Source organism: Nipponia nippon, unplaced genomic scaffold (genome assembly GCF_047370975.1).
Source record: "Nipponia nippon isolate SJK-2023a ecotype South Korea unplaced genomic scaffold, ASM4737097v1 scaffold_6, whole genome shotgun sequence".
Classification (NCBI taxonomy): domain Eukaryota; kingdom Metazoa; phylum Chordata; class Aves; order Pelecaniformes; family Threskiornithidae; genus Nipponia; species Nipponia nippon.
The window spans coordinates 40,610,967-40,638,592 of record NW_028262380.1 but is presented as its reverse complement, the minus strand read 5'-3'; the positions used below and the strand labels follow the sequence as shown (position 1 = coordinate 40,638,592).

The window sequence follows — 27,626 nt, the reverse complement described above, 5'->3', positions numbered from 1 at the left end:
TTTATAGGTCTAGAAAATGAGATTTAATGAGTAAGTAGACATTTCAATCAATGCCAAAGTATTCATCCTTGTATATACAGAGAGAGAAAATTCATATACATGTCTCTATAACAGAAAACAAAATATTTCTGAACTATTTTATAAATAGCTAAAATCCAAGAAGATAAAAATCTGTACTTTATTGTGTGATATGCAACATATTCAGTTGCATATATAAATGAGGAAAGAGAATTTTGCCTCTTGTTCTATTTTACATTTCCTAAGAGAAAGTAAATTATTAACTCCATATGGGTATATTTGTGTTCTAGATTCCTGAACTGAGTTCCTGGTCTGAAGATTTCAAGATGTAAATCATGCTTACAACAGTGAAAAGAATTATACAAAGTAAGTCAGGTCCACCAAAATACGCTTGGATTATGTAGACCAGAACTACCAGAAGGAAAACACTGGCCCCTATTACTACGTAATCAAAAATCTTCAGAGCAGTGTGTTTATTCTACTGAATAAATACTATTATTAGTGCTTATAGAATCAAAATAGGGTGGTAATCTCTTCCTACACCAGGTTTTCTTCTTCATCTCTGTTACTAGGATTCAAATGTTGAACACCGTTGCTGCTTTAGATGCAACACTAACCTTTTTTTCCAAAAATTACTCTCTTCAAAATTTTTTATATTTAAGAAAAGCCAAAAATAATTAGCATAAAACAATTATTTATCTCTTTGATGTAAAAGGTGTTTGGCTGTATTGTTGAAAATGAATCCCTTGGGATGCGGTAATCTTCATAACTTCTCCATTTAGAGTATCATCTTCAATTATTGTTATCAGTCCCTCAGCAATTATTGATGGGCTGAAAAAAAAAAAGTTATTTCAGAATCATGATGTAATAGAACATATAAAAAGGACAAGTAAAGAAACTCAATGTAAATCTATATACCCTAAAAATTAAACAATCTGGTATTTAAACAAATTCATTTTCAAGAAAAGCAGGGGTGCTATGAGTGTTTCAGGAGAGAAATTTAGTCTCCTCAATCAGGACATACAACGTAAAGCAGCAACTTTACAAATCATCATTTGTTTGCTCTAGTTACTGCTAAATCCCTGTGGACATCCAGCGGCTACTGAGCTTCCTATCAAAGTTTTCTCTGTCAGGGCAATGGACAGAAGTAATCCTTACGCAATCCTCCGCAGCTCTTTGCTGTTGATTTATCCTGTTTCTGTAGCAGGACTGACATACAAATTAGCATAAGGAGAATTTTGTCACGTGCCATTTGCTGTGGTCAATAGGTGCAATATATTTTACATATGAAAAAGTGTGGGTGAAACAACACAGTCATACAATTTCCTTTATGCAGAAGTATCTGAGGAGCTAATTGTTAGAGACCAACAAAGTGTTAAAAAAATATCACTTTATGCTTGTCTTGTTCTAACACTCTTTCCTAGCTGTCCGCTTTTGGCCTTTGTTGGCAATACTGTAATGGGCTAGGTAACTCTTTGATCTGATCCACTATCATAGCTGCTGTGTTCTTATGAACTTAGTCCAGTTTTGTCAGTTCTTGGTTTGATTTCTATCTTGGTTCACGTGCAAATTTTGTGGAAATTCAATACAAGTTATATATCTCGCAACAAGTTTGGTTAAACAAATTTATGGAACACCAAAGGCTAATAAAAACTAATACACCATCTTTAACTTGGGAATGCAGAAAGGGAAATATCACTATGTAGGTGATACTCTTAAAATAGCCTTAGATATCTGGCATTTGTTCCTTGTATACAGGATAACGCATTTGATAGACTTTCATCTGAGGCAGCATTTCCCTTTAATTTTTCTGGAAGTGCTATTGTGTGTGCTTGTTCTTCATTAGCAAAAGGCAAAAAAAACCCTGTATCTGACTTGACTTACTCCATCACGCCATAGAACTGCATCATATTTTTGATCTCATCCTTATATGAATAATATTGTCCCATATTCTCTTCTTTATCTATTGACTGAAGAATTGGTGTGTTGACAAATCCTGGACAAATTGTGTTGAGTCTCACTCCGTAGTTTTCCATATTAGCAGCTAACTAGAAAAGAGAAAAAGTTAGGCATTTGTCATCAACATTTTAAAACAGGATTGTGTAAGTAATTTTTCAAAGAATGAGATTTACCACTAAGTACTTTTCAGCCATGCCAAGTAAGCAAATTTTGTTACTACTGATTGTTTTGTTTCAACACCTAAGTTTGAAGCACGTTTTCTCTAGTAATTGTACTAGATTACTAGGAAAAAAAATCTGTTTTTCTGGGAGAACAATTCTACAAGAATTCAACACTCTTCTTTCCATGCAGCTGTTTGTTTTTTTTTCTAATATTTTTGTTATTGGTGCCCTTAACATGTCATTAACAGTATTCTAGGGTGATGATATAACTCTCGTAAGCAAAACCAAATAAAAAGTATCTCCCAAATGTATGCTTCCAATTGTATAAGAACTTTCTTATTAAAAGAAGGCTATCTGAAATCAAATCAAGATTTAACTTTAAGATTGTATTTACCTCCTCATGTCAACAGAAATAGGATTTAGTCTCTACCCCTAGAACTGTAATGCTAAACCTTTCCAGCAGCTCTATTGTCCCTGCCAATGGATGAATCTATCACTGAGCATGTCCACTGGAAAGTCCCTGTGAACTCCAGGAAAGAGGGAGTTTTTTCAGGAAGCAGCTCAGGAACGTAATGAAAGCAAGCAGCACAAATTGTTCTGGGAACGGTAGGACCCTTCATTTGTGGTGCTACCAATGCACGTGTGTAGCAGAGAAGTCTGATCAGCATCCAGGCATATGTTGAATGCTGGATGAACTTTCTTAGTGGTGCCACAGAACTTACAAACTATACATGATATATCCAAGAATAACCATAATTGTTCCACGCTGTGTTCTATTTATTTTAACATTTAACAGGAATCCTTTCTGGTGTTATGTAAATCACATGACATTTTCATGATATGGCAGCCTGCCCTTTTGGTCTGGAGAAGAAAAGAAACTGAAGTCCTAGATATTTTGTATCATTCCTGTCCAACGTTAGGCTGTACTGCCTTTCCTGGTAAATACAGTGATTCGCTGTGTTTATTATTCTTTTTCTCTTCAGCATTCTCATGTTCCACAGAGACAGCATTTCCTCTAATTTTCTAGCACAACCTTTATTTTTGAACTGGTGGTGTTTATATTATCATGAGAAAACAAAAATGGAAAACCAGATGTCAGGTTCATGCTGTGGCTAACATGTTATGTGCAACGCTTATCCATACCAGTCTGTTTAGGTTAATCTAAAAAAGAAGTTATTGGGGTGGGGGCATAAAATACGGATAAACTATCCAAATGATCATTTCAGGTACTTTATTCTGGAAATTAGATTGGAAATCTTATATGAGTAAACTATCTTTAAGCTTAGCCTATGAAAGTGTAATCATATTTGCTCCCTCCAAGTTATTTTATCTTGCTGCTTGTTCAGTTTAACTAGAAAGTTTTGTAGTCAGAGGCTAAGACTTACTATATGGTCATATAACATGTCCCATTGTGAATGTGTCATTTTGCATTTCCAGCATATTAAGAGTTGGTAAGAACAAATAATGGTAAACATTTTTGTGTTCAAATCACTTTTTGTACACTTTAGTGCCTATTTATCATAAAAGAAGTCATCAGCCTGACTTACAAATAAGGAAACCAAAATGTTAAATGAGAGATGGAGTTATGAAAAATATTTTTAAAGCTTGGATAAGAATTTGACTTTTGGTTTCCTCCCACTGTCCTTAAATTACTTTGCAACATCTTTCTTCCATGCTCCCAAAACCTCAAATAGGTCATAAACATACACATGCCTTACTTATTCCATCTTTGGATTCCCTTTGTGAAAGGAGGGAACTTCCACTGCTTCAGACACTTCGTTTTCTTTAAGAAAATTAGTTCCAGTTGTGTGACAATAGAGAGGGAACATGAGAAACTCAGCATGTTCCCAAGGAGCTGCTGATACTGTTTTCAAAAACACATACTTACTGCTATTGACCGTGTGAATCCAATTACACCATGCTTTGTAGCACAGTACACAGGTTGGAATGCAGCAGGCATGAGTCCTTTAAAATAAAAAGGTAGCTGAATAAAGATGTTGAGTACTCCTATTTATGATTACCTTAAACACACATATAGGTCTATAATGTGAAATATAATTGATGGATTTGTAGAGATGCAACAAAATAGCTTAGTAAAAATTTGCAAAAGAAGAGTAATGAAAGAAGTGTAACTTTTAAGAGGAAGAGTTGTATCTATGAAGTATGACTTAAAATGGAGGACAGGATCTGGAAGAAAACACTCAAGGATGAGATTTTTGAGCCTTCTTCTGTGAACCTGTAAAGTATTTAAAGTATATGAAGTAAGTAAAGTATTTTAGATAAACTTTGATTGCTGATACCCTAGCTGCTGATATGTAAACTGGACACCCGAAATTATTTACAGGGATTTCAGGGAGGAAGTATGGGAAAAGGTAAGTGAAATAGCAAAATTCATTTTGACTGCTGTAACTGATTTAATATTATCTTTGTAATATATCAAAACATAAATGTAATGTCTGACTTAAATCCCTTGCTTATATTGCTTCTGTGGAATAGTAACAAAACTCAGCCTCAGATAAAACTTTTCCGCTAGCCCTAATGCGAGAGAGAAGAATGAGTGTGCTGCACAGCTGACTGAAGCACAGTCAGCCAATACTTCTGCCTGTGCAATAGTGTTACTGCTTATTTATTTGACAATGTGGTTAGTACTATAACAAATACATACGCTTTTGCTTAGTGGTTTTTGCTCAAAGGAGCAACTATAAACAAAGTAATTCAGACTTGATGCACCATCTGAGGCATTGTAAAAATTATTTTACTTACAATACTACTCTGGTAATATTTCATAGGTGATAGTTTTTTTAAAGATATTTAAATGAAATAGGGAAGCCATTTTGCAATAAGCAAATGGAAAAAGCACTAAAAAGTGAATGTAGGACCTTAGTACAGATAAGTGAGTAAACATTGTGAATGGAATGATAAGATGAAGACCTCAGTGAGCAGAAAGCAACAAAAGCAAAGATGTGGATAGGAAAGCTTTTTGAAGTATTTTCTAGATTGAATTAGATTGACTGAAGAGGATTTCATGGTATGGTACGTCCTACAGCGGGCCCTGTTCTGCAATGAAAAGCCAGGATGAAGATTTTTTTAGAAGGGAACAGGAAAAAGGTAACAATCCTGGGTAATATCATTGCTATTCCCTGTAAAAAAAAAGAAGCGAAATGACTGCTAACATTGTGACCTTTTATGGGGGGAGTGGGAGAGCAAAGAAGCACTATTTATAGTAGAGAAAGAAGAGAGAACAGAGGTTTTGGAAGAAAATTAAGAACTTAATTCTAGTAAGACTGAGTTTGATGGCAAAAAGCTGGTCAAGAAGAGATGACAGACCATGAGTGTATATACATTTCTGCCCATTATGCCAACAATTTCCACTATACAATGACAGCTGAACTGGACCACATGGATGCTGTAGTTCCACCTGAAAGCTAGGGTCTTGTGAGTAGCAAACCACAGCCTGTCCTAAAGTTAGAGGATAAAATTTGTCTGTGTTCCCGAATGTGGTGGTATAAAACTGGATACTGATTTTGATGCGTTAACGTTTGATTCTAATGGAAGTTATCCCAATTAATATCTTGGATATGTTTTTTCATTCTTCATATTTCATATCTTTAAGTGATATAATCAAGAAAGGCTGTGACTTATCTCAGTGCAGATGAAGAATACACTACCCAGCTTTAAGTATAGATTTGCCAGAAAAATTATGTATGCCGGAGACTTGCGTGGGGTCTTTGCTCTGGAATCCATTTTGTCTGAAGGAAAAAACTTTCTGAGATGGCATAAAGCTCTAATTACAACTCTGACAGCTTCAAGGTTTTATCTTGGTTTAAATGCTATATTGGTGATCCAGTGAAAGCAACAGTGTTATTAGTACTGTTCAGTGGTGGGAAATGAAGAACTTAACCTAGTGTCTGGTTGTTCTCTTAAACTCGTATTTATCTACTTAGCTTGGATTAATGTGTTATGCTTCTAATTGAGAACTTGCTTTATGAGAAATGGTTTTTGTGTTGTCTCCTCTGGGTTGTGATCGTAACACAGGATTAATATTGCTCTGTTTGGTGACCTTTGATCATTGCCATTCTTCAAATAATTGGAAACATTTGACTATTAGCACATTAGAAATATTATGATACTCCTTTTTTTTAAACTCCTGAGTAGTTTTACACATTTTAAAGAAAAAAAAACAATCCCAATGAGACTGCAGTTAACAGACACACAAAAGACAAAATCTACTGGGAAACACAGAGGAAGAATTTAATTTTTTAAATTTTTTTAAACATAGCAAGACAAATTACTTGTTGCTTGAGAGGGAAGAGAAACAAAGTAAAGCAATAAACAAAGGAAGGGCACAGCTCACAATAATGAAGTGGAATAAGGTTCAAAGACTTACTTAAATGTCAAAAGACAGCAGGAATAACTAGGCAGGAAGGGAGGAACAAATAACTCATTTTTTTAATCAAAGCATTAAGACCAGTTCTTTTCTAACTGAAATTATTATTTTTGCTAAAATGGAGAACCAAGAAGAAATCAATTGACTCATTTTCAGCCAAAGCAGTGACAACGAAGACTAGTCCTAGCATCCTTCACCCAAAACAATGACAGTCCTGTCTCACTTTTGTTCCCGAGTTTGGTACCCAGACCAAGTATTTTCGGATGAACCACTGTGTGACATTGATCTTGCTCTGCCTGAGTACTTATTCAACCAGTGAGCAAAGGATGAGTTCAGAGCATATTAGTTAAGACATTAAATTTTTAGAAAATCTGGATTCTATTTGCTGCTCCTATGAATAGTTAATTATCTTATGCAAAGTGGAACGGCAGTGAAACAGACTGAGAACATTATGCACATAGTACGGGGGGGAGGAAGGGGAGGCTGTTCAAATGGATGATGATGGGGCAGTGTACTGCTGGAAAGTGATATATGTGGTTTTCAATCTTCCTTTGCAAGGGGAGGCAACTACTCCTGGATTTTCCTCTCTCTGGATGTTGCTGCATCACTGAACTGTTACATGAAAGGTGACAGGTAACTTCCTTCTCCCCTCAAACGATCTTCATTGAGAACCAGTTGGTGAATTACAAATGATTTCATGATGACTGAAGGTGCCCTTTGGTTTACCAAAAACAGTTCAAGCAGATCAGCAGTAATCCTGTGCGCCACTGTTAACTGTGCTCTTTTTTTGTTTTTCTCAGTTCCTGGCAGCTGACAGAGACAGCTCTTGCCCTTGGTTATACTCTTAGTCCCCTTGTTACAGTGTCAAGACCACTGTACCATTTGAGACGTGGTGTCAGGCTTCTCACTACAGCTGCTTATTTATCATGGTCAATAGTTTCAATATCCCCATCTTAAGAAATTACTGTTGGAGGTGGGAGATTGTATCAATAAGCTTGAATTGTACCAGTAAGCTTTGTTGAAACCAGTATTTCCTTTCAGTCCACGGAAGAGCTTTGACGAATACAGAATTAAGCATTTTTCCCCAGGTATGCTTTCCCACTGGACACATGTTGCCCTCAGAGATTTGAACAAGTCTCTCTTTTTTTGAATAAGATCTATTAGCTTTTAGATCACCTTTCCGCCCCCTGTTTTCTCCATAGGTGCACTGTTAGGCAGCTTGAGACAAATGTAATTTCTGTTTGATAGTATCTTTGTTTCATTAATTCTTGAAATAGTGTACCTCATATTTGGATGAGTGTGGCACAGGGAATACAAGAACCAAAGTCTGTTTTCTAACGTGGCTGTTGATCTCAGGGAGGCTTTGGGCTCATCAGAAAGCAGTGCTTCTACACTATGATTGTGCAGTGATGAGGCTCTATTCTCAGTTATACTTTAGACAGATATATTCACTATTAAAACATTTAAATATTCCATTAAAATATTGAAATTTTCTTTCACTAATGTGATAATCACAGTATCGTGTGGCATCCTAAAACTCTCAATTTCATTGTTTCTGAAAAAGATATGTGAAAATGCTGAAAGGTAAGTTTTGGCAAACTGATGGAACCTATTTAAAAGCAAACCAAAAGTGCACTTCTCCGTATGTTGGGAAATATTGCCAAAGTAATTTGTTTTCCTTTCTATCTTAGGTTTGTTTTTATAAAATATACTTATCAAAGCCTATTGCAGCACGTAGAATACTTACAAATAAATAACATCTCAAGATTTAGCCATATTTGTTTAAATTAAATGTCTTTCCAAACCACATTACAGAAATCTCTTTTGTCGCCCGTAGGCAAAAGTCTGGATAAACAGTATGAAACATGCTTACAATGTTCTTTGAAGGCCAAAGCCTCTTTTGAAGAAGTGGATATGTAACTAGAGAAACAGACTAGGGGTGTGATGGTCCTACAGTGACGAGATAATTGATTCTCTCATTCTGAAGAATAGGGAGGGGGTACAAGATCACATTCATTATGTCAGTTATACTGCTGTGATCTGTGTCAAAACAAAGGAGACACAGAAATCCTAGCAAAAATTCTAAGCTGTGTCATTTCTAGGAAATTTTTTAACAGTGAAGTGAAGTCTCAAGGGAATAGTTTCTAAATTTTCTAACCTCATTCCTGTGAATTCTGCTCAGCATCTTCTTTTTTCACAAAGGGCAGGGAACAGAAGCTCTTTCATGGTGCTGTGAACCGAAGGTCCCAGTTATACAGCCATTTACACTTTTGCTCCAGTGTCTTACTGTGAGTCTTGCCTTTACTCAGTGATGTTAACCATATGCTTAGCTTTGTTCTTGTAATATATATGTATGATCAGGTCTTAAAGAAGCCTGTTTGCTGTGAGAGGTACTTTTAAGTATTTCTTTTGGCTGAAGCTTTCTATAGGAGGAGGACAAACTGGCTGCTTGTGGAGCCTGAGTGCTTGAAGTTGAGTGCAGTTTAACCAGTGATAGGGCTGTACAACAGAAAGGTATCCAGATACGCTACACGTTGAGCAACCTCTCATAAAAAAGCTAGCATGATCTGATGCTAAGTATTTTACTAGTTTTTAAGCCCTCTATGAATACTTTGATTTTTTTTTTTTAATCTGCTAGAATCCAGACAGATACAAAGTCAGTTTTACAGAATATCTTCTTGAAAGTATGAAGGTTATCAAAACAAAAGTGCACGCACACACATGAATTCCCTTTTCCCCTTTACTTAATAAAAGTGTGTAGGTACCAGCCACCAAAAGGTAAGAGACAATGCTAAATTTAATTATATAAATAATCTCAGGAGTTAAATAGTTTTGTATGCTTTTTCTGTTGCTTCTAACTATTCTGTTAAACGAAATTAAAATTAATGTACGTAGCTTCCTACAGAAGAAATTTTAGAACATTTTACTCTTTAAATTTGAAATGAAATTTACTACAATGCAAAAACCAGCAGCCATTGGCATTATCTTTTATGGGGGCAAGTTCGCAGTAAAACACATTTCCCATTATCTCAGTTGTTTAGCGGCATTACTTCCTCTTGATATGAATGCACAAATCTTATAAAATTAAAGAAGTTTTATAGCTTTGAGATGCAGTGGGTTAGACACACAGTTAGTGTCTTGTGGAGACACTAAAGAAAGGAAGATTCAGTACTGGAAAGAAAGGTGGACGCTCTGGCTTTCGTCCAGCTGAATGAATGTTTCAAGCATCCACTTCATAGGAAGCATTTAAGTAGTTCCGTGGGGGTTTGGAAATATAAAACAGTAAGGCTTGGTTCTGTCCCTAGTTCAAATCATTGGCAAAATTCCCATGGTGAAGAACTGGAAACTAATTAGTGAGTAAAGCAAATATTATTGAATGTTACGTAAACGCTAAATATAACTCTTCTTGCTGTTCAGCAAGACACAAGGATATTTGCTGTCTGCAGAGTGTATCTGATAAAATCTTGTAGAGAACTTGGACGGGGGGGATCAAAACCACTCAAAAGTTTAATGATCCACAGAAGCTAGGTCTGAGAAAAGGAAACACTAGAAGAGAATGTTAAACAAGCCAATGGCAGTTTGCCTTTTATATATGGAGTAAGCTGCAGGACTTAGACCTTCAGACTGAAAAGAAGAATTAGGGTCACAAAGCACAAATAGTAGTAAATAAATAAATGATAAAAATCAGTGTATGTCAGCTTTTCTAATGTGTTTTTCCTTATGACCTTGGAAACAATTGCTAAATACAAGGTATGTAAAAGCAAACAAAACAAAGAACACTTTGTTTTTGACAGGTTCCCACAATCATTATGGCACAATGTTAATGTTAAAAAGTAAACAAATACAAATTTTAATCAAATAATTAAAATGGCACTTATAAGCTCTTACCAAACCAAGAAAAGCCAAGCTATTAGGTCTTAAAATCAAAATAATTTTGTGTTCATTTGAGACTAGTTAGAAATGGAATCAAACTGCTTGCTACCTTTGCTCGCTCTTAAGCACTGCATGGGCATCAGCACTTCTGTGAAAATGTTTAATCTTTTACTTGTGTTGATGAACTCTTGTACTGCAATAGCAGTTTCCTTCGGGTTAATTTGGTCCCAATACAATGTCCATTTGAGCCAATGGAGATAAACTTACTGGCACCAGTAGGCAATGGTAGGCAGTATTGCAAGTGCTGACTTAAAGGTACGTGGAGACTTTTAATAAAGGACCCCTCACTCATATGAGGCATGTGCATATATTAAGTCAGATCCTCAAGATCCACAAGCGTTATGTCAATAGGGTGAACTGGACTTCTCATCACAACAGCCAAGGTTTACAGGAGAATTTAATAGTACTAAGAACATTCACACCTATCGAGCACTAACCCCCATTCACACTCAGGAACTATGGCCACTGCTGTCTTACTGGCTTTTTATTGTTAAAGCACATAGGAATACCCCGGAATAAAATGACTATTCTGCATGGATACCAAAGAAAGCACTGACAATCCAAGTGTAAGCCAGCATATGTATTTTTCCCAGACAGTATGCCAGTAGCAAGACAGAACAAACTCTTCAAACAAGCAAGAGAGAAAGCAAGTATTTCCCCACAAATTTTTTGAGGAAGGGGGTGTGAGGTGCCATCATTCTCTGTTTACCGTTTCCCCTTCAATTGTGCTTTTTTGCTATGAGCCCAGCCCCCACAACCTGTGTACCTACAGGAAAGGAAGAAGGGTTCTGCCTCACAACTGAGCAGCAATAACCCTGACTGACGTAGAAGCCATATAATTCTATTTTTATGCCAATAAATTGAAATGCAGTTATAGCATAGATAAGTAGTGAGCAAACAATGTGCTAGCTTAAGCTCAATGAAGTATGACTGTTAATTTTGTGGCTTCTCAAGCAGAGGTAGATCACATCTGAGAGGACTTGGAGCATGGGCAGAGTTGGTGTGTGACAATCTTCATTAATAAAGTAGATACAGTCTAATCTTAAATATTCCTACAGCTGTGCTCCTATGGAGTTGAATGGAGGACTTGCTACTGCTTCCTTGCCTTCTGTGAAAAAAGTTTATCTGATTTTCCATTTTTGATGCCCAATAAATCTGATTATTTTTTATATTATAAAGTATTTAAAGTAACCCCGAATTCAAATTAGGTCTATATATTAGACTTTGTTTCTTACACGCGGTGTGGTAGACATAACGTTTCAATTCAGCAGTGTTATTGAATAGTGTTGAATAAGCAGAATGAATTGAGGCTAGTTAGGTTTTGCTCAATGATGTGTGGCAGTACTGAAACCTGAAAAAAAACTATTTACATCATGCTCAAGATTATTAAATATGAGACCGATAGATTAGGAAAATTACTGAATTTTTCATTGAATTAAGTTTAACAAAGCAAATGAAAGTTGTGGTCCTTTGATATTACTTTGGTTGCTATTATGAAAACCAGATCAAAATGGGAATAAACAGGAAAGAACCATAAGAAAGAAGAAAAAGTGTGACTAATCAGTATGATTCATTTATTTTAGAAACAAACCAGTGAGTAGAAAGTGTTTATACAGAAAATATTCTTACCTGCCAAAGATGAGATATTAATGATTACTCCTCCATCTCCTCCATTGCCTTTTCTCATGTATTCTAGGCCAAGGTAGGTTCCTCTAATCACAGATGTCTGATATAGGGGGGAAAGGGATGATTATGTTCAAAATATGTTTCTTTTGTGCTCCTGAAAACTGAATCTTGCTTTAATCGTGGTGCCTAGACCCTGTATTGCTTTACCAGTGATCTTACTTATACTTAGAAGATTATAAAGAGAGATGACATTCCACAGTAATGCAACTCAGTAACTTCAGAAGCACAATTGCAATGCATAGAAATAATAGCAACTTAATTATTTTTCTTATTAAGATATAAATAATCAAACTAAAACGTTACAGCGTGAAATAAATGCTGTAAAGGAAATGAAATGCAGAATGAGTAAATAATTTATAGATGAAACACACACTTTACCTGAGGATATGTGGTGGATGAACTGATCCAATTCCCATCATTTTTATTGAGACAAACCGCTCTACATTGTAAAAAAATGTAGAGACTGAATCTGAAGATAACACTAACACTAATAACTCCATTTGGCCCAAGGCATGAGATCCCTTTTTAGGATTAAGTTATATGTTATATTTCTCATCCCAGGATATTAAAAATCTGCATTCTTTTCTGAATGAAGTTACTGGAGTTTTACCATTCCTCTCAAAAGAAGGTTAACACAAACAGACAAATACAGATAAGGTAAAAAAGCATTTGAAGAGGTGTAAACCATAATATTAGCTGCAGCATGTGATTTCTATTTTTTTTTTTTTTTTTTAAGAAAGATCTTTGAGGAAGAAAATTTTACTGAGACCTGTATAATCTTGATTTCTTAAAATCTGTTTTTGAACCCTACTGCAGTCAGAACTTCTGCTGGGATTAATCTCACCAAAAGTCAGACTTTTAAACTGAGACGGCTAAAGATACGCTGAGCCTGGGGTTATCAGCCTCCTAAACGAATCAAGTGGTTGAGTCTTTCCAAGCGAGTAAGTCATTTTGCCAGAGACTTTAACAAGTGATAACAGAAAGGCATCAGACAGTGCTGTTAGTGTAAGATACTAACTTTAGTGAAATGTTGCAATATTACTGCATTAGTGATGAATTTCATAATTATTTACTGATTTTGTTAATCTCTCCATAACCAGTTCACATTTGGTTTACAGTTTCTACTTAAAATGAACAAATGTATTGAGTTACTTTTATTTTTCTGGAAATATTATTTCAGTTTTTAAATGAGAACTCAATTTACATTTTATTACTGTTTAGTGCTATTTATTTGACACAAATAAATTAAGATGTGCAAAAGATGAAGTGGCCCTACAAATATGTTCACATCTGTGCACAACTATTTCACTGAGAGTTTTGACCAGGGAGGGTCTACAGAATTGTGAATCATGGAGAAGGAAATCTCCCAAAGTAATAAAAAAACACAGTAAAAAAAAAATCTGTATATGACTGAAACCTAATGGATAGTGGTTAGGTGTACTGGAAAGAAAAGGCTTTTAAAATCAGATCATTAAATATTTTTCTACCATTATGTAAATTCCCAAACCAAAATTGGAACAATTTAAAGATATGTATTACATTTCATTTTTATTAGCTGATAGTTTTAGACATACGTGTTATAAAACATAAAGTAAAAGTCCTAATTCAAGTTCAGTTGCCCTTCATGCTTATTGGTTTTAACAGGAATCAGATTTGGAAAAGGTCTTTTCCAACTTAAACGATTTTATGATTCTATGTCCTACTTTATTAACATTGCTGGTTTGTTGCCCAAGTAACATGAAGTTAAGCTGCCTATTGACAGAGATAAAAAAACTTGAGACCTCATTACCAAGTTTGCTTTGGAATTTCGATAAAGAATCAGCTTTTTTCATTTTCTATAGTTGCAGCATTTTATGTGACATTTTCAATATCAATATATTTTCAGTATACCGATTTCCTGGAATAATGTAAAAAAAATAACAAAATACGAATAGTTTAAAGTTCATTTTAAACTTTTCTTAAACAAAAAATTCCCATAAAAACCCTTTTTGGTTTTCTCCTGGAAAGCTTTGTCTTAAGTAACATACTTCTAAAAATGTTTTGATTAATATCAAAAGAATGTTATTGATTAAATGTTTTAACAGAAACTTTCCAAAGAACTGTCTTCAGTGGCTTGTAAAATACCACACTAAATCTGATTTGTCTTGCATGTCCTGGAAAGTTTCAGAGCTGTTACAAATGTAGCCAAGTGCTGTTTAATGTTGATTGTCACATGTAAATTTTAAAGGTTTTATTGAAAACCAAGATCGTTAATGCCCAGTAGCATTGCTGTAAGGTATACTTATTCTGAACATAAACTCATTGTCAGCTCAACTGAAATTAGACTTGGACTTAAGGCTGGGTGGTGTTTTTTAAAATATATATATATATATACACACGATAGGGTGTACACAAGACATTTTAGAAAGCGAGGGGTTAATGCTGTCTAGGGAGAGCAGGTGCAGGTCCTATCATGCCCTGGAGCAGTGGCTTAGCCTGCTGAACAGAAAAAGAGAATTCCACTTAGGATGATTAGAGGAAATAAATCAGTTGGAGAAGGAAGTAGCTTGGGGCTCCCTGAGGATTTTTCTATTCCTCCAGCCTTCTCATTCAAAGAGATAATAGAGCCAGATGAGTCTTTGGCCAAACCACAATTATAAGACAAGGAAAAAGTGGGTAGCTTGACTCTCCTGTCAAAATCACTGTACTGCTCTTTTTTCTCTCTAGACTCCATTAACTTAGCATTTCTTCAAGTGGCTGGGGAAGCCTTCTTCTTTACGTAGGTATTGTAAGAGGTTGTCTTCAGAATTAATGCAGACTTTCATTCGGATATTACCCTTACACGTGCTGTTATCCTTGCAAAAAACTTCTCATCGAGTGTGGCTAATCTCGGGTGGCATGGTTTTTTCTGATGTTTGGGCTGGCAACATAAAGAATTATTCTGGAGATAATCTCTGAACCAAATATACAGGGTGAGAAGAGCCTAGCTGCCTGCACACTCAGCAGATGGCACTTCAGATGAAAGGCGTGTCGTGATAGATCTCCCAGGAGATCTCCAGGAAAGAAAGTCCTCTCAATAGTTCTCCAAGGAAGACCAGCAGTAGCTGAACTTACTGTAGTATGGAAGTTGTACAATGCGTGCTTAGAAGTCTTAGTGCCTCTTTCCAGTCGAGCCTGTCAATCCAGCTGAGTAAGTGAAGCTGGCTCTCATATCTGGGTGCCAAACACTCAAATGGGAAAGAGGTTTTCCAAAGAACAATAGCATGTTGGTTTTGTTATGAAATCCATCTTTGTAAGTGCATAAATTGCAGCCTCAGGCCTCCTCTCATATGAAATGCAACTTTGGATTCCTATTTGTTGATGTCAGAATACTTCATCTGAATTCTAGAAGAAAGCTTATGAGCTATTACTTCACTATACCATGAAATACTAGAAAGTAAAACAGGCAAAAGAGTGGGAAAGTAGTCAAATTTGCAACTAAGTGCAGGTAAAGTGAAAATTGGGACAGCCGACTCTCACCTGTTTTTTTTGCTCCTGGCTATTGAAAACTAGTATCATTAAAACCAGAAAATAATCTAAATAGTTATCCTTCTAGCTGTTGAAAAACCTGTAATCTTAGTGATACTGCTGTTTGTTTTCTTACCAAAGTACAGTATTTTACTATAGCACATAATGAAGATGGACCATTAAGGTGCACTGCAGGTCTGAGTGTGCTCCCAAGCGAGGCAATTTTACTCTTCAACTGCCGGTAGAAAATGAGTAGTGAGTGTGGGAATATCTCCTAGTATTAGCTTCCATAAATTGCAGATTTAAATTAGAGGAGATCAGACATTCTGAAGCACCATACAGTAATAAACCCAAAACTTAGTATCTGACAGCATGGTGAACTTCGCAAAATAATTGTGCAAATACTCAAAACATTTGCAGTTGCTTTTGGAAGCATCACATCTGTAATCAGTAACTTATTTAACAAATTGTTAAATGGCACTTTAGGTATTAGTGTCAAAATCAGAAACAAAACTTAAAAATCTGTGATTCTTGACATTTCTATGTATCCCACAGCTGTATAGTTTTAATTGTATTGTTCGAAAAGAAATCATATATTGAAACTGATTCTAATAAGACTCCAAGTCTTCAATAGAGACCTAATTAATTTTTTTCTGGCGTTAGGAACCAGTGTTAGCCAGTGTTATACGTGTTCTTGTATTCCAACATTGCACCTGTAAGTGAATTTTCATACTCTGTGTTTCATTTTAGCTTGATCCATTAAAAAAAAAGTGTTCTTCAGTGATGGTGCCCAGAGCATCGTTAATTGTCATCGTTTGTAAGTGACAACTGCTTTGAAAGTAATTTAGTACACAGTGCTTTTTTTTCTAGTGTTTCAAGGCAGGTCTTCCAACTGACATAGTTTCTTATACATATTTAATACAGTTTCCCTTGCCACTTCTTGTCTGATACTTCTGCTGTCTCCTTATGCATGCTCATATTTTATGCTGAGAAACTATATCTACATTCCTTCAGTGCTGAAGATGACTACTCTATTGTTATCAAGGTGATAAGGCAATATGAATTCCTTTGAGAGAACAAAATGGTAACCAGTAATTGGTCCTAACATTATATGTAGGTTTCTGAGCTGATGTAGCTCAGTGCTAGGGATACTGAACAAAAAACAAATGAAAGAGCCATTGACTTGTGGTTTCATAAAGCAGGTTAGCACAGAGCTGGAATTTGACCCAAGATCATTCGACTTTTATACTGTGATGTGTAAACTGATGGCTATCTATAAGGAAACATTTCAAAGTACTTTATGACCTGCATAAGACAAACTTCAAAAGCCTGAAACTAAGTGCTGCTAGTGATATCCATGGAAAACTTTAGCATTTTGCTGTTGGACAGAGAGGTGGGACTGATTTTGTCTTTAATGTAGATTTTTTTAGGAAGCAGACAGGTTGTAGCAAGCATGCAAGTCCCTTGGCATTCCTACATATGGGTTAGTTTACTTGCTATGTGAAATGAAATTGCAGGCTCTTGAGTTTGAATTTGCAGCTCAAACTGTGGAAAACAAGAAGCCTAGGGAGGGAGAGGCAGAAAGGAGAAAGGAATGTGCAGTAGGATTTGATCATTTACTAGAAATCAGTAGCTTTTGTACAATGTGGGAGTGAAATATTATGTTTTAGTGTTTTACTGTGTGGTTTTCTTTACTTCCCCCCTTCCCCCACCCCATTCCTGAAGGATGTAGGAATAGTATTGCATTTTGAGTAGCTGGGCTTAAGTAGTTCTTAGTTCAAAGAAATTTGCTTTTCATTGTACTTCAACATTGGTTACTGTAAACATACTTTAAAACTGTAAGCTGAGAAGTTCATTCACTTACTGTGCAATTAAGGTAAGTCTGTGTCCTTCCTAGTGCAACGTGAACAACAGAAATAGCTATACTTACAGGCTTCCTTATGCACTTAGAGGACTGACCCTCATGCCAGTGCTTTCAAGGTAAGTGGTACTTCTCACTTTTTGGTGGCCACATCTCTCCCTAGGCACTTAGTCCTCCTTCTGACATCAAATTATGCTGAAGAATAAGGAACATTGAACAACAGAGCTAGTGTATTTCTGGTTGTCTTAGAATGCAAGCTTTGTAAACTAGTTACCTATGCCATTTTATCCTCTACAGATAGCACCGTTTGGTTTGTTTTGTTTCTATGTTGGTAGCAGTAAGAAACAGTGCTTGCCTCCATCTGTACTACGGGACCTGGTGGTAATTCCCACCTGCTGAATCCAGCTATGTGTCCTGGCCACATTATTTTGGGATGAAAGTTCAGTCCTTGTCATTTCTGCTGGTACACTGGGAAAGGAGAGCAAGGGGTATGGACCAGAAGGGTTGCAGCATGCTCGCAAGGGATCCCTTTTACGGCTTGCACAATGGAACAGCCTTGTGATGATGACCATGAAGTCTTTGTCCCAAAAGTAAATAAAATTAATCACTTCTGAAATTTGCCTAGTTACCTTTCTGGTTCCTGCCAAAACATTAATTGGCCTTTTGAGGAATAGTTCCTTACTGATGAGCAAATGAATTTATTTTGCAAGGTTTGCTAGTTGCTAGAACTTTTATTTCACAGTGAGCTATGTCGAACAGAGCCACGCATATATATACAGTGTTGCATTCTCTTCTCTGTAGTACCAATCTAAGTATTTTGCAGGGACAAACCCTGAGTTAGGTAGGCTTCATTTTAGAAAAGGACTTTTCTAAATTCACAGAAACTTGTTAACTTTGTCATTTATGGAAATTATGCAAACCCATGAAAAATGTAAAAACTTGGAATTGTTGGGTACTGCCACATTTTGCCTAGTAATGAAGGATGTGACTGACATGTACCTGAATGAATTTTACATGTGGGCAACGCACTTAAATAATTGGATCCCATATGACTGGTTTTTTTTGGCATGCCCAAGTTATGGCCTGCAATTTAAAGTTTTGCCAGAATAATGTGTTAAAATGTGCATAATCATCACATAAACAGGAGATAATTGTGATTTTGCTGTCAAATTCTTTCATGAGTCTATTTAATTTCATTTGGGGAATCAGTTAAATATACCTGCAAAATAATTAATATTTTGGAATAAGAACATAATAAGATAACCAAGATGTTCTGTAAAGTGCTTCTATACTTTTGATTCAGGTAATATTTAAAATGTGAACATATGTGATACCAGTGCTGCTACATTTAACTGTATACTGCAACCTACATCAGTTTTCAGAAACCTCTGATACAAGTATAAAAAAAGGAACTTACAAGTAAATTTGGGGATTATCTTAGTATAAATTGTGCTAAGTGCATTTGTAAGGAGAAAAGATACTGTAATTATAGCAGCCACTATAATTACAGTGGTTCCAGAAAGCCTACATCATCAACACAAGACAAAATTAGGGAAGCTTCTTAGAACACTAAATTGTGTTTAACTAACATATATGTTCAAGGCTCATAAAGATGTGGGTGCTTTTTTTTTCTTTAGGAAGAGAAAAGAAGTCAGATTATAAAATTTCTGGATTCCTTAGGCATAAGTTCTTATGAAGTTGAACACAAGAAACACTGTTCTTGTCGTGCTGGAGGACTGTAGGTAGGACTCTTGATAACAACGTATGTGTCATATGTCCTTGTGCTATTCTGTGCATGGGGTGTGTGTGTATGATGGACTGTTGAAACTACACTGGTAATATCCATTTAAAATGGAATTTGTGTATGGTTGCCAAGATCTTTTTTTATATACCATAATGACAAGAGTGCACATTTGTATGGGTATGAGTAGTTGAAGCTGCCATTGATCAAGCTGATATCAATCAAGTCAACGCTATCAGCTTTGGAGTTTTGAGGTGAGGAATGGATAGCATTGCTGGAATCATAGAATCATAGAATACCAGGTTGGAAGGGACCTAAAGGATCATCTGGTCCAACCTTTCTAGGCAAGAATTTGCACAGTGTAGACGACATGGCCCAGCACCATGTCCAGCTGAGTCTTAAACATGTTCAGCGTAGCGGAGTCAACCACTTCCCTGGGGAGATTATTCCAACAATTGACTGTTCCCATTGTGAAAAATTTTCCTCTCGTGTCCAATTGGAATCTCCCTGGGAGTAACTTGTACACATGAATACTTAACTAAAAAAATTAATAGAAATATTAATAAAGTAATGAAAGGGTGGATGTTGTTTAGCAGAAAATATAGCAAAATGGTGGAAAGCACTGCAACAAAAATCTCTTTTTAGCGGTTGATACTCTTCCTCCCCCCGCCCCGCCCCCGCCACGTTTATCAAGCTGTCTTTTCTTGCTCTCAGGGAACTGTAATAGATACAAGTAGGAATTGGATTTTATTCCCTCTTTTTTCCTTCTAAATTAAGTCCCACTTTTTGAACCTGCTTCTTCATTTCTATTCTTCATGCTTTCTCAAGCAGTACTATCGGGGAACTACCTTACACTCCTTTAAAAATGTTCCTGAAGACCAGCTGGTTCTGTGAACTGTTTTAGCCATAAAGAACACACCCCATATGTGTTTGTTCTGATTTATCTTGTTCTGTACTGCTCTACTTATGTACTTTGTACTTTAAACTGGGGCAGAGAATATTTGTTGTATCAATATATAAATGATATCACTAAGATGAAGACTGGCATGTAGGTTGGTTTTTTTTTTTTTTCCCCTTTTTTTAAAGTAGAAAACATGTGCATAATGTGTATCCAAATGTGTTTCCATAGAAGTTATTCTTGTTCTTAGGGGTAATACAAAGGATATGTAAAATGTCTGACATCAGGGAAATAGAGACATTTTAAAATCATGTATTTCATACATATTTTGTTCCTTTCTCTACAAGAAGCAAAAAAATATTTTATGGAACCAACCAATATAACATAGTACATGCAGCAGCTGTTATTCTTCCATTGTTAGAATTAAAAAGCAAAAAGTACAAAATGTTGTATCTTGGTTTATGGAAATTGCAGTAACTAGGTAGAAATACCCTACGGAAATAAGCTAGTTAGTTGACTCAAGGTTGGACAGGGAAAGAACATTCAAATCAAAAGATAAATGAGGATATTTGGATCTTAGAGTGTCCTTGATTTAACCCATATAGCTGTACTTCTACTCTGCTTGGTCATTTTAGATGTTCTTATTCCAGTCACCAGCATGTATTGATGAAATTTTTCAACTTTCAATTATGAATTAAGTCATGAAGACATTTATGGTGAACTTACCTATACAATAATGTATAAACTATATAGTCCTCCTTTTTCTTAATTTTTAGGGGCAGTAGCTTCATAGTTAAGCGTATAGATTTTTAAGACTTGGATTCCAGTTTTTCCTGCTATTTGAGGTAGTTCAAACCCACCTATGGTCTGCTTCAGCCCAATCACTGGTGATAAGACAAAAAGAATAGTAGAAGGAGGTTCTCAGTGCCTTCTGTTTGAAGCTCTTGGCATTGGAAAATTGTTTGGACATCACTCTAAGTTAGGATATTTACCTGGCCATTAAATATCTTCAAGATTTGCTGATCAGAAATGCCTTCATTTTTTGAGCTGAATTTAAAGGTGAATCACAAATAAATCTGTTTCTCACATGGACTTTAATTTTTCTGGTGATGACTAACTATCTGTGCTTGCAAATTTGACAGGTGGATGGCTGCCTACAGTAACTTATATCCTGTGTTAAACCAGGCACAAAAATAAAGAGAAATCAGTCATCTAGAACACAGGTAAAGTCGTCTTTCAAATTCAAGGTATCTGTACTAAGAGATATTGATGTTGCATAAAACTGAGGATGTCACACTCCTGTTGCTTCACAATATGAAGTTTCCAGATGTTTAATTTGTCAGAATATTTTAGAAATGAAAGAGGGAGAAAGAAATATGTGTAGTTAGATCTTAAAGAAAATATAAAGAAAAGGCAAAGGAAATTGAACAAATGTATTTCTCTTATTGTGGAAATTTTAATCTGTGGTCTCAGTTCAGTCCCTTCCAAGAATAAGCAAATTTGACCTTGGACAGATATAAAACATCAAGAAAAACTATTATTAAATCTAACTTTTTTTTGATACATATTTTCCCATTAATTTTTCTATAACTTGTCTCATATACAGCATGTGTTATTTGTCCTGGTGCGTTTTTTTTGTTAGTTTGTTTTCATGGAGGCATTAGGATTCAAAGACTCAGATACCTTTGGCCTTTAAAACTTTTGACAAAAACAAACTTTTAATTTTCTTATTGTGAGCTTTCTTGTTGCATTGACAAATTCCAACTGACCGATTGCAGAAAACTACACATTGCACTCTCCCAAGCTTCCTTTTGCCACTTTCTTTGCAGATCTAGATTGTAACACTTTGTAAGTATGGTCATAGGGGTGACTTGCTGAATCACCATCAAATTAGAACTTTGCAGCTGGTAGAATACAAGCTGGTCAGACTTTTATTAATCTAGAAGGTTGGTCTTTCCTTTAGAGCTTAGATCTCCTAGCAGTGTAATCTAAATTAAAATAAAAAAAAAATCAACTGAGAAACAGATATTGTGGTCTCGCTTGATGAGATACCAGATAATATCAAAGACCTTGTAATAGTCTGTTTGAAAATAAATTTTACAGGCTCCTTGATCATACTGGGTTTTAGCAAGTCCTTTTAAGTGGTGTGCTTCTATCAGTGATGATGGTGAAATGGCCTACATTAAAAGCTCAGATTGTATGCTTGCTTTATTGGTGAAGAAAATGTGGACCTCTTGGTGGAACAAGTTTTCTTGTAATACCAACAAATGGCAACTTATTCTCTAATGCACACCAGCTGAGTCTCACAAGTAACTAAAATGTTCTAAAACATTCATATAAACAGACTGGCCTTCTGCAGATGCAGCTCTACTGCTTTGGGCACCAAATTGTTACACCTACCTGAGATTTCATTGGGTTTTATAGAAAGAGAATTTTGTCCGGTGTCAGCCTGAGTACCTCTACACAGTGCTGTACATCTTGGATAGACAACTTAAAGGACCCACCACACAGACATTTTTTTGGTTAGTACCTATGCAATTATGTGGTTATTGTTTCAATAGATGTGTTTACCAATCCGACAACTCATGTTCTGTATTTTGACACAATCTGTAGAAGTCAAGGGCTGTTAAGCGTATTCGAACATTAAATAAAGTATGAACACGTGAAAGGAGATAATGCTTACCAAGTTAATTTGTATAGTGCTTTCCCAGTCCTTCTCATTGTTCACACCAGCATTATTAACCACAATATCCAGCCTTCCAAAATGTTCAATTACTTTTTTGAAAGCACCTATAGTAAGATCCAAGGGTGAAATTTCTTAGCACTTACGGAAAGTAAGATGTAAAAATACAATGCATGTATAGAAATTAATGTTTTATTAGTCTACCAAAATGTCTTCACTGTTTTCTTAACCACTAATGAGCAACATGAAATCAACTTCTTTATCTAACCATTCATCAATATTAAACATATTCAGGAAAACTGAAAGGATTAAGATGCCATAGTTGCCTTTTCATTCGGTTTTATAATGCCTGATAACAGGAGCTAATGAAAGTTCTTAGCACCCATACATTTTGTATTAGATAGGATGTTTGGCACCCTAATTATATAAATTGAGCATTTATAGCTTGACTTGTAACAGTTTGATATTGCTAGTGAATTCAAGATCTGGCACCACCTATTTTAAATGAAAAAATAAAAGCTTCGTGTTTGGAACAATTTTCTTTATTGAGTCTAAATTTAACCTGAGAATGCAATTCTTATTCAGTGATATAACTAATATGAATCTTTCGACTACAAATAACTTGTCATAATTCTTGTTTAAATTTATCCATTTATGAATAAATTGTTATACATCCTACTGTTGATGAAAATAGTGACCTGTCTTCCAAAGAATTTCAAAATAAAGAACTGGGAAACTTCCACAATGACATTGTGTTCTCCCAGGTGACAGGGTTGAACTAAGATAAAAGATGTGTATGGAAAAACATGATGATGTCATAGTGATAAGCAAACTCATCTAAGCTGGCTCTGCTTTCACAGGATAGTTGGATGAGATGACCTCCAGATGTTCATTCCAGACTAAGATTTTCCATGACTGCAGACATTATCTGACATGTATGTATAGCTTGGGTTTTTTTCCCCTCCAAATATTGTTCCTCATCACTAAATATTTATTATTATGTAAACCAAGATACTACCCCCCCAATATTGCTTTAAAAAACATTGTTTGGTGACTGACTAAAAATTTAGAGTATTTCAGGTATACTAAAATTATGCTTGACAGGCCTTAAAGAAACCACTTCACTAAAAGGTGACCATCTTAATTCTCTGATCTTTAGTCTTTGGCTATTAGTCAATCAGGAGCATAGCAGCAGCTTTGAGACATCTACCTTTTTTGCAGCAGTTGCAGGGGTTTACGAAGTTGTTTTGTTTTTTTTGGTTTTGTTTTTTTTTCTTGCACCACATGGTCTTTACTGTTACAGGCTTTTCTTTGCCTGAATGCTGCAGGTCCATCACAGTCATCATCTTGTCATCAGACCAAGAGCTGGGCAGCTGATGGGAAAGGTTTTATGTGTCCAACTGCCTTTATTGTACAGATTTTTCTAATATTCTTATTCTGTACTAGAATATCTTAATATTACTAAAGCCTCTATTTTTGGCTGTCTGCCTTTTTGGCTTTTGTTATGTTTGTTGCTAATTCATTCTCTGGTTTCTCAACTTAACTCTTTAATCGCTTCTCATCTTTCTAATCCTGCATCAGCAAGGGCAAATGAAAACCTTTGACTTTATTAGGAGCAGAACTGATTATTTAATTTAGTTTCGATGAGTAAAATAAATACAATTTGGGTCCTCAATTAGCTTCCAAATTTTGGAAACTGGCTCTCTGATTCCCTGTGAAGCCTTCTCTAAATAGCATCTTTCATCAACCTCATTCTTAATAGAATCTATTGCCTTCAAAAAGCACCATGAGTAATAGTGCTTTTGCCAATTATTTGTTTATTAAATTCACACAGTCTTGACTAAACGCAGTTTTTTCTAGTATACACATTGAGAAAAGAGCCAAATGCTTTTCAGCTGTTTGCATATCTACGTTAAAATAAAGAATGATTACCAAATTTGGAATATTTCTGGTAAAAGTTTACCTGCCTACAGTAGCCCCATCTATTACCTATCCACAAAAAGAAGAATCTCATTATAAATTCTTAATAAAGTTATCACATCAGTGTAAATTGACTTGTTCTTCCCTTTTCGAATGTAGAATAATTCTGTGTTTACATTGCACGCTACTTAGCGCTTATGGAATCATACAAATTAATAGCAGATGATCCTATGAAATATTGAATGAAGAGAAATGAAAAATGAAGAGGGAGGATCCATTTTAAAGAAGAGGTAAGAAAAACAGTAGAAAGTAAGTACAAACACCAGTTATATGTGAGCTTCATAAATATTCATGGAAAGCAAAAGTAAATGTATGGTGATTTTTCAAAAGTGGGACAAGATAGAAGATTTTTGTGGGGGACTATGTGAAAGAGCCACCAGAGAAAAAAGCACAGGCAAGACTTGAAAGTAGATGAAGCAGCTGATTTCCTGCCGATAAACCTTATGTACCTAGACACTAGTTATAGTACTGTGACTTGTTTCATACTGAAAGGGCTAAAGTTAAACTAAGAGAAACTTCATTCACGCACATCACCTTTAACATAAAAAGCAAGTACAGGACTTGACGTATCCACTAAGAACTTTAAACACTAGGAGTGAAATTAATCTAAGTTTATTAAGTGGTGGCTTGCAGTTACAAGTGAAAAAATAGGAAAATAAAGCAGTAAAAAAAAAAAAAAATCCAACCAACAAAACCACTAAAAAAATACCCCAGAAACCCCAAAAGCTTGTAAGACATGATTGCAAATTTATGCTAAGAAACCTGCAGCAGGAATAATGCAGTGTCAGAGAAGCATAAGCAGCAGCTGGCTGTTTTTGCTCTCGCTCTTTGCAAGAGCCCATTCTGATCCTGCTCTGATGGCTCTTTTCTTACTAACTTGGTTCCAAAACCTCCCCATCCTGCTCACTTCAGTTCCCAGTGCACACCCTGTTGGTCCTGTACTAGCCTGGCACTAAAGGGGGGAGGAATCATGGAAGAGAAAGCACACTGAGGTAACATCCATGCTGCAGCACGTGCTATTCCTACCCCTAGGATGCTTTTTCTTGCTCCTAGGTTACTCCTCTCGCTTGGAAAAAAAGTCAATAATCAACCTAGCTGATAAAAACTTTGTTTGCTGATTAGAGCATATCTCAAATTTAAAGTCCACCATATCTCTTACAGACAGACAATGTCAAGCTCTGGAGTTAGGCATAATCACGCTAGCTCGGTGCAGTGAACAATATTGCCGAATTCTGAACTAACTGCACTCTTTTGTGAAAGAGGAATGGATATGCTCAGTCACCACTGTTGAGAAAGTTGCCAGTGAAGTGTGGTGAATAAATGCAGAACTGAAAATGTTCACATCTAGCGTGGCACAAATGAATGTGGGGAAAGGACACTGACAAAAGTGATGTCAAAATCTGAATCTGAGTCACTACCTATGAATGTATCTCTAATAATGAAACTTTGATGAAGTGACGTGCCTGTTATGAAATATGGTGAAGGGTACATCAACATTATATGATGCTCTAAGAACTCAGTAGGGAACATCATTTATTCACTAAGTGAAAACATAAATGCAAACCATACATGAGGGAAGCTCCTTGCTGTTCCCTGCATCTGCAAAACTTGTGCGAAAGGTTATCAACCCATGTGTAACACCGTGATAAAGCAGTGTGCCGTCTTTTGCCACTTCTGCTTTCAGCTGCAGCAGCACAGGTTGAAAGTGTGCTGTATGGAGAGAGCACTGCAACCCAGAGCAGAATTTATTACTCCTGTGACGAGGGAATGCAGCTTGGAGTCTGTACTGAAACCTCATAAAAAGCAAGTCCGTGCTTTAAAGTTCATATATATTGCTCATAAAATAACAATTATCTTCTACAGAGGCTTTCATGCAAAAATATCGTACACAGCACTCAATGGAAGTGATTTCTTTGGCTTTTCTTTACGATGTGCCAAGTAACATGGTGAAATACAGGCATGCTGGTAGTAATATTTGACAGCTGCAGGTTCAGAAACAAATCCTTTTTGAGTCACTGTCAGAAGCGATTGGGAGTAGGCTGTCCTCCAGAAACCTTAATTGCACACGTATTGGTGCAGCAGCCCAGGCTCTGTCAGGTTGCTGCACGTTGAGCCGGAGCGCGGCGCGGACAGCTTCCTCCTTACCTTTCAGCTGCTCCTGATCCGTAACGTCGCACTGGATGAACACCGTCCGCTGCGCTTCAAACTGCTCGTCCAGGGCCGCCTTGCTCTCCTGCCCGGCCTCGGAGTTGCGGTCCAGCAGGGCTACCTGTCCGGGGAGGGAGGGAGGGAAGGGCTGAGCGGCGGACGGACGGACGGACGGACGGCTGCCGAGGCGAGGGGGCTGCCGCCGCCCCGCGCCCGCGGGTACCGGCCGGGGGGGGTGGGTGGGGGTGGCGGGGGGCAGAGGGGAGGGGGCTCTTGCCGGGCCTTACCTTCGCGCCCTTGCCCAGCAGCGCCTGGACGAAAGCCCTGCCGATGCCCTGCGCCCCGCCGGTGACCAGAGCCACCTTGCCATTGACGTGCATGGTCGCCGCGCCGCTGCCGCCGGACCCGCGCCCGCCGAGCCGCAGCAACCTAGCGCGGTGTCACCTGCCCGGTTTCCTCCCTCCTTCGCTCCCTCCCTCCTGCCCTCCCTCCTGCCCTCCTCCTCCTCCTCCTCCTCCTCCTGCCGCTGCTGCTGCTGCGGCTCATTCCCCCCCGCTCCCGTCTCGTGTGACCGAGAGCCGCCCGGAGCTGCCTGGGCGGGGGGAGCAGGGGTGGAGCAGGTCATTAAATGCTTCTCCCGAGTGCCTGGATGAACCCCAGAGACCAAGGGCCGGAGAGGAGACCA

At 36.9% G+C, this 27,626-nt stretch overlaps 1 protein-coding gene across 1 annotated transcript; it reads right to left on the bottom strand.

Moving 5' to 3' along the window:
- HPGD (15-hydroxyprostaglandin dehydrogenase) lies at positions 1 to 27,421 on the bottom strand. Its single transcript, XM_087736351.1, has 7 exons — positions 27,229 to 27,421; positions 26,939 to 27,062; positions 22,814 to 22,920; positions 12,088 to 12,184; positions 4,027 to 4,103; positions 1,903 to 2,066; positions 1 to 849 (listed from the first exon to the last, which is right to left on the bottom strand). Exons 1-7 carry the CDS (start codon positions 27,319 to 27,321, stop codon positions 714 to 716), a joined length of 798 nt encoding a protein of 265 aa, XP_087592477.1. The 5' UTR covers positions 27,322 to 27,421; the 3' UTR covers positions 1 to 713.
- Between the last annotated feature and the right edge of the window lie 205 nt (positions 27,422 to 27,626).

What these genes read in the sequence shown, in the direction of transcription:
- HPGD (XM_087736351.1), bottom strand. Translation starts at nt 27,321, where the DNA reads ATGCACGTCAATGGCAAGGTGGCTCTGGTCACCGGCGGGGCGCAGGGC. An exon ending in GCACTATACAAATTAACTTG is followed by an intron (nt 12,185 to 22,813) that starts GTAAGCATTATC and finishes CCCCTATATCAG; the next exon opens with ACATCTGTGATTAGAGGAAC. An exon ending in GATTCACACGGTCAATAGCA is followed by an intron (nt 2,067 to 4,026) that starts GTAAGTATGTGT and finishes TCTCTTTTCTAG; the next exon opens with TTAGCTGCTAATATGGAAAA.